Source organism: Penicillium cosmopolitanum (genome assembly GCF_028827165.1).
Source record: "Penicillium cosmopolitanum strain IBT 29677 chromosome Unknown utg000005l:1.0-4006212.0:1.0-4009387.0, whole genome shotgun sequence".
Taxonomy (NCBI): Eukaryota; Fungi; Ascomycota; class Eurotiomycetes; order Eurotiales; family Aspergillaceae; genus Penicillium; species Penicillium cosmopolitanum.
Genome location: NW_026622675.1, coordinates 11,005 through 19,551, shown reverse-complemented (window position 1 = coordinate 19,551; position 8,547 = coordinate 11,005). Strand labels below are relative to the sequence as shown.

General features: G+C 45.6%; 1 protein-coding gene across 1 annotated transcript; it reads right to left on the bottom strand.

Moving 5' to 3' along the window:
• Window positions 1-4,660: 4,660 nt before the first annotated feature.
• On the bottom strand, window positions 4,661-6,016 carry N7509_003034 (uncharacterized protein; the record flags this gene model as incomplete). Its single annotated transcript, XM_056627671.1, has 1 exon — window positions 4,661-6,016. The coding sequence occupies one exon, from the start codon at window positions 6,014-6,016 to the stop codon at window positions 4,661-4,663; it is 1,356 nt and encodes a 451-aa protein (XP_056490405.1).
• Window positions 6,017-8,547: the final 2,531 nt, after the last annotated feature.

Sequence of the window (8,547 nt, the reverse complement as noted above, 5' to 3'; positions counted from 1 at the left end):
TAAGAGCATTGAATATACAAATTATCTTATATAATTTATTAGCTAAAATAATACTAGTAAAAATCTTCTACAGTTCGTCAACCTCTTATCAAAGCTTCTTCCTATTTTTTTTCCCAAGATAGTATAGTATTATACAACAGCATAGGCCGCTGGCTAAAAAGCTAATAAAGTACCGAGCAAAGTGCTAAAGCAAGATAATTCTGTTTATCGTTGTCTTTAAAGAAAAAGTAACAGATTATTACTTCTGGACAAGAAGTTTCTAAGCAGTCTTTAATTATAGATCGGAAAAGTACAGATTTCCTGCAGCCCGGGTTAGCCGACACCTAGAGAAGATTATTATAGGTGCTCTCCGAACAACGGATATATTCGGTACTCTGTAAAGCCTATAGGCAGATTGCTTCTAGTTTTCTAGGATTAATGTTCTTTTGCTCCTTATACCTTAATACCTTGAAAGTTTAGTAACAGCAGTATTGCTAATCTGTTAAAGCAAATACAACCTTCTGCTGACGATATTTGTCTTATTAACTATTTACTTGGTCTAAGCTTCGTTTTATACCTCTGATTTCAGCTTTCAAGCTATCTTATAGATATAAATATTAATTAAGCTAGGATTGATTTTTACTTACTGTATAGTTCTACTACTAAGCTCTCTTATAAAACATGGCCAACAGGGATATACCCTAACAGCTCTTTTGTATATACTGCGGCTGCTAGGGCAGAATATCCCTGCTATTACTTATTCTTATACGAGTCGGCATAATCATAAATACCGAGGATAACAATACAGGGAAAGTCTAACATCAGACCAGCTACCTCTATTTCGAAGTATAATACCCTAGTCTCTAAACAAAGTTGCTCTCTTATCCGACCGTACTTAATAACCTTATTACTAGAAGCAATAATACTATAATAGGGCTGTAGATCCTTGTCCTTGTATTTACCTCTGGTCTCTTCCTACTCTGCTAGACATCTATTATAGCTGTTTGCACTAGGAGGATAATTATATTTTATCTGAAAAAGTTGATCAGAATTTACAGTAGGCCGGCCAAAATTTTTCTAAGTTCGATTAGTTCTTCTAATTACGTTTTAGAGATATTCTGGGTAGTAGGGATTATCTGTTAGCCCGGCAGCTCTTATTATACTAACTGTAGTTAAAAGTACCCTCGGGGGACTGTTTAGTAAGCTAGTTCGTTTAAATTTACTATCTGCAATAATCTTACCTATATCGTATTAAATCACCCTACCGTAAGTACCTTTAGGACAGCTAATAACGGCATTGCCGAGACGGATATTATAAGTAGCTAAAGGGATTCTACCCCCGATACTGACTATCAGTCTGATTTAAAGTAACTTAGAGAAGGTACAAAGTATATTATTTACAACCGTAGTAGCTAACGTAGTTCTGTACTAGCCTCTAGGGAGGCAGACGATTATAACGTAATATTTGCTAATTCGGCCTAACGTATAGGTATTTAAATCTGCTGTATCTTGCTCCTTAAGAATTCCGAATTTCTTATCTAGTATTTCGGTAGCAGCTGCAGCCTCGATCAGAAGGGCACAGATCCAGCCGATTTAGAAGGTATCTCGTAGGGGATAGGCTATGTAGAAGATATAACGTGGTTTCGTAAGAGGAATAGTACATTGACGATACTATCAGGGAAAATTAATTAGTGACAAAGGCTGACGAGCCCTTAACTAGGTCAAAGAGAGAGAAGAGCCCCCTTATATTGCAGGCAGTAGCAGCCCCGCCTCCAGCAGTAGAGGCACAGCCTAGTTAAGGAAGCAGCATAGCACAGCAGTAGAGCGAATGTTATTGGAGAAAGAAACGTCGCACGTAACAATGTTGTCCGTGACCGACTAACGTAGCCAACAGACAGAACCCCGTAGGCAATGGTGGCTACAGCACTGCCGGGTAGATATAGCATCAACACTTAAACTATAGTAACTCAAGCTTATTTGTAACATAATATAAGACTCTTAGTTGTATACTAACGCAGAAATAGCCTAAGCTCCCTATTATACCCTATAATCAATCAGCACTGCCTGCTCAAACCTACAATACTTTAGAGTGGTCAATTTTATTTTGGGAACCTGTCCTTGCAGGATAGCATCTTCTTGCGTCGCGGGTCTCGCGTGCTCTTTCGCCAGCCCTAGTAGTTTGTTGTCTTCGCTAGTAGGGATCTACCGGACGCTGATCTGATTTCTATACTTCTGCAGTCTTCTTATCAGCTTATAGATTTAACAGATAAATTCCTGGCCTAACTGTTGTCGCAGATTCTTCAGCGTGAGAGCTACCGCTTTGTTGCTTGTGATCAACGTAATCCTAAAGTCTTTCAATCCCACAAGTATCTTCAGTATATGCGCCATTGCCGCCAACTCTGCAGCAAATAGATTTTGCTCTGTTCTCGTACTCAAAGTAACGGACAAGGTCTTCAGTCTCACTTTCCGATAGCGTAGTGGTTGTTTCTCAATCGCCACACCAAATCCGACCAGCTCGTTCCGCACTAAGCTGCTGAACGCAATCTGCATTGACCCGCCTGGTACAGTTGATCCCTCTGAGATAGGCTCATCAGTCTGCACGCATGCTTCCCATGGTGCCAGTGTAAAAGGGTCGATGGTTTCCAGCGAGTCCATATCAATGTTTTTCAGCGTATCTGCTACTTGGTATAATGGTGAGCGGTAGTATCTCCTGAACTTCCTGATCCGATCTGTGTTTCTGCGGAGAGGGTTGGTTTCCGGTAGCGTATAGAGGTCTGTCCACATCTTCACGGCTCGTCTCCAGAATCGTAGCGATATAGGCCTCGGCCTCCGCTACGCTAGTCGCAACGGTGAGGAATGTGCCCATAATTGCTTGCGCTCCTACCCTTTGCACCCGGTTGATCGGTCCTATGTTTTGATTCTTAAAGGTGTGCATCCAGACGTTCGAGGCATAGTCTACCACTGGAGCTACTGTCGACGAGAACAACTGCCGCGCTGTCGCTAGAGAGAGACCTCGAAGTCGTCGAAGCTCCATCGCTGCCTCTAGACCTTTGGACGCTGCCCTGGCAATATGTTCCTTGTACTTCAATTGTGTGTCCATTAGGACCCCGAGGATTTTGACCTTGTTCTTAGGTACAACCGTCTGTCCCTTGATAGTAAACGGCTCTTAATCTACTTTGCGAGCCTTAGGTGCTAAATGTATAATCGCCGTTTTGTCTGCTTTAAAAGTTGCCCTACTCCTCTTCTCCTAGTTAAGCGCTTCATTAACGATATTTGCGATACCGTCCTGATTATTCTGCACGGTTGGCCCTGTTACCTACGCAGTGAAGTCATCTATGAAGGTAATTGCCCCTCCTTAGCCGTCGATCGGTCTCTGTACGAGGTCGGCGTTGAAGAAGAGAAATAGGATAGGAGACAGGGGCGAGCCCTGAGGCAGTCCAGCCTGTGGCAGGTCTTAAACCTCGGACAGCTGCCTATTGATCTGGATAGCCGCCGTTCGTCCTGAACAGAACGCCTCAACCTACCGAAGCAGAACTTCCGGTATACCTCGCACCTTCATCCTCTAGATCAATCGTTCCTTACAGACCCCATTGTAGGCCCCCTTGACATCAAAGCTAATCAGGCTCAGCACCCGTCGCCCCCGCCACGCTGCGTAGATTTGCTCCTGTAGGAGTAAGAGTGCTTGCTCCGCGGACCGCTGCTTTCGGGCCCCGAAGTAACTGGTCGGGAGCAGGCCGTAGGTCTCCACTGCGTACGAGATCCTTTCTGCCACCACTGACTCCAGGATCTTGCCTAATATGGCGAGCAGTGAGATCGGCCTCCATGCCTTGGCAATGGTGTAGTCTTCCTTGTTCGGTTTTCTCAGCGGAATGATCTTTGCGTGTCGCCACTGTTTCGGCAGCGTGCCTTCTTCCAATGACGCCTGGAAAAGATCGAGGACCCGGTGTTTGACCGTGGGCCAGGTCATCTTCCACACTATCTTTTATCCTCGCGCTGAAACTGCCTCCATCTGGCGCGTCTTGTTGACCGGTGGTGAAACGCACCGACAGATCACCACGAGTCCCAGTATTTCTCGTCCGGCGCAGGCATACAATGTCAACCGCTGGCAGGTTCATTCGTCGCCTCCGGTCGTCGTAATTCCGCTACCCTTGCCAGCTAGGCTATCGTAAAAGTGACCGATGGTAGGTTTTATAGAATGGTAGGTTTCATGGAATGGCAAGTTTCATGGCGTGAGCTTTCATGGTGTGGCTGTTGTCATGGCGCGACAGCTTTCATGGCGTGATCGCTCACGCGGTCCTTTGCCTGTGGTGACCCTCGTGATTTGTTTCCCCTGCGCCTCGGTCATTCCAACCGATTGTCCACATTCACGCAGTGACGTTTTTCATCGAATAATAGCTTTCACGTACAATTCGCTTTGCCGTCAGTCAAACACCCTAAACTGTACAATAGTATTCGAACCAGAACGTGCAACGAATAAGATGGAAAATCACTAACTGTTCCTGAGAATGTCTTGGCTGTACCTGGAAACTCAAACTGTATGTCTAGAATTTCACAATCGATTGCTAGAACTCCGTGTGTGTTTCAGAGCTCGACAAGGTGTTCACACAAGCCAGCTATGAGGTTATGCTAAGTTGAAAGGTTGCTTAATGCATACATCTCCACTGGCTACTAAACCCACCATCTACTTCGAGCTCATTGCATTGAGCCCAGCAATGCGCCCAAAGACGAGCGCGCGTAAAACAGCAACAGCATTTGGTGCGGTGTCGTGGAAATGGCCGGTAATCTCACCTGCGGCGTAGAGGTTAGGAATAGCGCCTTGCTGGGTTAAGACTCGCGTTTCTGTGTCAGTCGCAAGTCCACCAAAAGTGTATACAATAGCAGCGGCTAAAGGAAAAGCTAAATACGGCGGAGCGTTGAGCGGGCGGGCCCAGTTCGACTTTGGAGGTTCCAAGTGTGGCCCAGTTGCAAGGCCATCAAGGCGGCCAGCAGAAAAACGGAATACGTCTGTGTCACAAGCTGCGTTGTAGCTTGAGATTGTATCTAAGAGCGCCTGTTCCGGCACCTTCATCTGGACTGCTAGGCCAGATACTGTGTCCGCTGTAAGAGGCGGGATGTCGGTGCGAATGGCCGCTTCATAGCCTTCCACCTCAGAGAGTCTTGAATCGCAAACTACCCAGGCTGACTGGCCCGGAGCATCAAAGTGGATAGTTCGTGAAAGTTGTTCCCAGGTGTCATGGACGAGCCCTGCGCCCTCATCAACGAATCGCTTTCCGTTGCGATTCACCACAATACCATAAGGATAGACGAGCACTAGTGGTGCAGGCATATCGCTGCGCGGATCGATTATTTCGCTATGCATGCCATTCCAATTTCCATTTACCGCAGCTCCGTTATTCAGCGCCATTTGGATCCCATCACCTGTGTTCCACCGCGTGCCTGGAGATATCGGTCGTAGAGACTCCGCACCGGTCCCGAAATAGGTATGCAGGAGCTCTGGATTACCTTGGAATCCACCGCTGGCGAGAACAACGGATTTGGCAATGAATCGCCGCCCGTCTGCCGCCTCGATGGTGGCCCCTTCTTTCCCAAGGTGCAGTTGCTTGGCGCGGCATTCGTACACCAGCTGGATGCCTTTTGCCCTGGCAGATCGCTGCAGCGCTTCGATTATGGCGGCACCTTTGCCGACGGGCTGAATCCTATTTGGCCACGACTTCAAGAAATAGTCCATGGCATGAAATTGCACACCTTGTCTCTCGAGCCACTGGACGGCCTGCGGTGCCCGGTCGGCCAACTTTTCGAAATAGGCGCGGTCGCCGTCTACGCCACTGATGGTCATCATATCATCCACGAAACCAGGCAATATCTCATTAACAGATCGCATGCGCATGTTGGCCGGGCTATAACGCGTGTTGCCCCCGCTGGCATCCTCAGGCGCGCGCTCTAGCACGGCAATCTGAGCTGCTGGAACGAGTTCCGCCGCCGATACTGCGGCGGCTAGACCGGCCACGCCGTGACCAACTATGACAAGGTCATACATGCTAATTGTGCCTGCCATTTCGCTTTAGTAGTTAGATTTCAGCAGGTTTTAGACACTCAAGTTGCTTGTCGTGGTGTTTGATGAAAAAGATCTCGTCGTCGCTGAAGTCGAAATGATTCGCGCCGTCCCACCTACCTACCGCGAGCGGGAAATAGTTATTCCATCCTGACCACCGTTCGTAAAACTGTTGCCTTACGGCTGCATCAGGCACAAAGCGGCGGATTCAGGCGCGCTGTGGGCCCGTGCTCGGTTTGGGCCGAGGCTGCTGAATATCCCGGTAGCAGACCATTTCGGGGATAGACTTGATCACTGCTTAGCGGCGAATTGAGCGTCACTAAACCAGTTCAGGCAATAGTAGTAATAGTAGTAAGTAGACAGTCCCATACACTTTTCTACAGTTATAAGCCTAGAAGGCACAGGGTCTATGCCGTACAAGATTGGTTACACTGATCAGCCAACATATCTTCAACTCATTGAGTATGTACATCCTTCTTCGGGTTAATTTTCGCCATCCAGATAAGGAGGAAGAAAAGAAGTGCATAGGGTCGATCCGGCGGACTAATGTGAGCCTCGCGTTTAAGGTCACCTGTTAGGCGACCCCCAATAAGGTACACTACCGTAGTTTTCATCCCAGAACATCCAACGGATAAGATAGAAAATCACCAACTGTTTCTAAGAATGTCTCAGTCATACTTAGAAACTCAAACTTTATACCTAAATATAGTCGGGCCCGTACCCGGGGGGGGGATCCTAAATATAGTCGGGCCTGTACCCGGGGGGGTACTCATAGTTAAAAAGTCTTGGCAAGGGGGGGGGGTACATGATTTTAAGGTTTAAATCTTGCACCCGCCCCTATCTATACTAATTTGTGGAATTTTCCGATCGGGTCTTGAGAATCTTTTAATAATATAGGCTGATCTAGCTATTTATCAAAAAATATTAGTAGATTACTAGCTAGAAGGGGCTAAGGCTATAGGGGTGTAGTTTTGATGAACTATTTTTTGATGGGGGATGCCAAGGCCAGTTGCTACGGGTAAGCTATACTACTTTCAGCTACTCCCCTCAGCCCTTAGGGTTTAGCCTTAGCAATCTGGCACTCTAGGGTTTATAGGGTCTAGAGTAAGATAGCTTATAACTAGGTAACTAGGTAAGCTATTTGAATAGGGCTTTTTGTATTAGCTTGATAGGAGATCTAGCTATAGGCCTAGTATATAGAGATTATATAAGAAATCTCTATATAGGCAGTATAAGCCTAAGTAGGTTCTTTAGAATGTTCTATAAGATAACTAATCAATTTTACTCTAGTATAGTAGCAGTAGTCTTGGTTGATTAACCAGTTTATAGGTCAGTTAATTGACCAGTTGATAGGCCAGATAGTAGGCCAGAAGGTAGGCTATAAGGTAGGTAAGTAGCCAGGTTATAATGGTTACTAAGTTGTCAGGCTCAAGATCTGTAACTAGGCAAGGGTATCGGATAGTAGAGGTTAGATTGGACAGTTAATATACAGACTGATTCTTAAAGAGATCAAGAATTCTGAATAATTATAGGATCTTAAAGGTACTAGGGTTTGAGTAGATCTCGATATACAGGTGGCTCAAAGGGGATTCAAGTGCGGATTAATATTAAACGTCTGGGGTGCTGTATACTTCTAAATCCTATAATATAGTACCTAAGGTAGGCTACCTAGTATAAAGAGCTGTAGCAATAACTGTTTGATTAGGGCTAGGCCTGTATACTGTTTACAGTAATCTTAGAGAAGGAGAGTTGTTTATATCTGTCTACCTTGGTTTCCTGCAGGAAAAAGGTCACATACTATTATATAATAACAACTAGGCCCTAGCCTGTTATATCTAGGGGGTCTACCTAGATTGATACACTATCTAGGTAATATAGTATCTAAGCTTATATAATTCAGTAGTAGGCTAGGTAGTAGGTTAGAAGGTAGGATAGCTAGTTAATAGGCTAGTTAATAGGCCAGTTAATAGGCCAGTTGATAGGCCAGCTGATAGGCTATATAGTAGGTAAGCAGCCAGGTAGGCAGATAGATACGCTAGTATTAGGCTATAATCTACTACCAGGCTACTACTAGGCTACTACTAGACTATTACTACCAGGCTAATACTACTAGACTAATACTACTAGGCTACTGTATATCCTTAAGAACAGATTAGGCTAATTACCTGCACCTAAATTAATCTACTACCTACTACATAAATCTATCTACTCACTATAGCCATGGAGATCTCCATAGCTACTAGCAAAGCAGTAGAAGACCCAGGCTGCACCTACTATCTCAGTATCCAATTTCCAAAGAGGCTCTTGGAAGGTCTCAGGCTCCCATACCTTAGGCAACCAATCCTTACTAAAATAAGGTATACCTAAGCTTGGCTGCTTAGTGAACGATAGATGGCAGGCGGTCCAAAAGCATAGTAGTAGCCTAGAGGCTAGGCATGATCTACCCTCATCAGTAAGCAGAGGGCCCTTACAGAGCCTAGTAGGTAGATAGCACCTAAAGCAGCAGCTATCTGCCT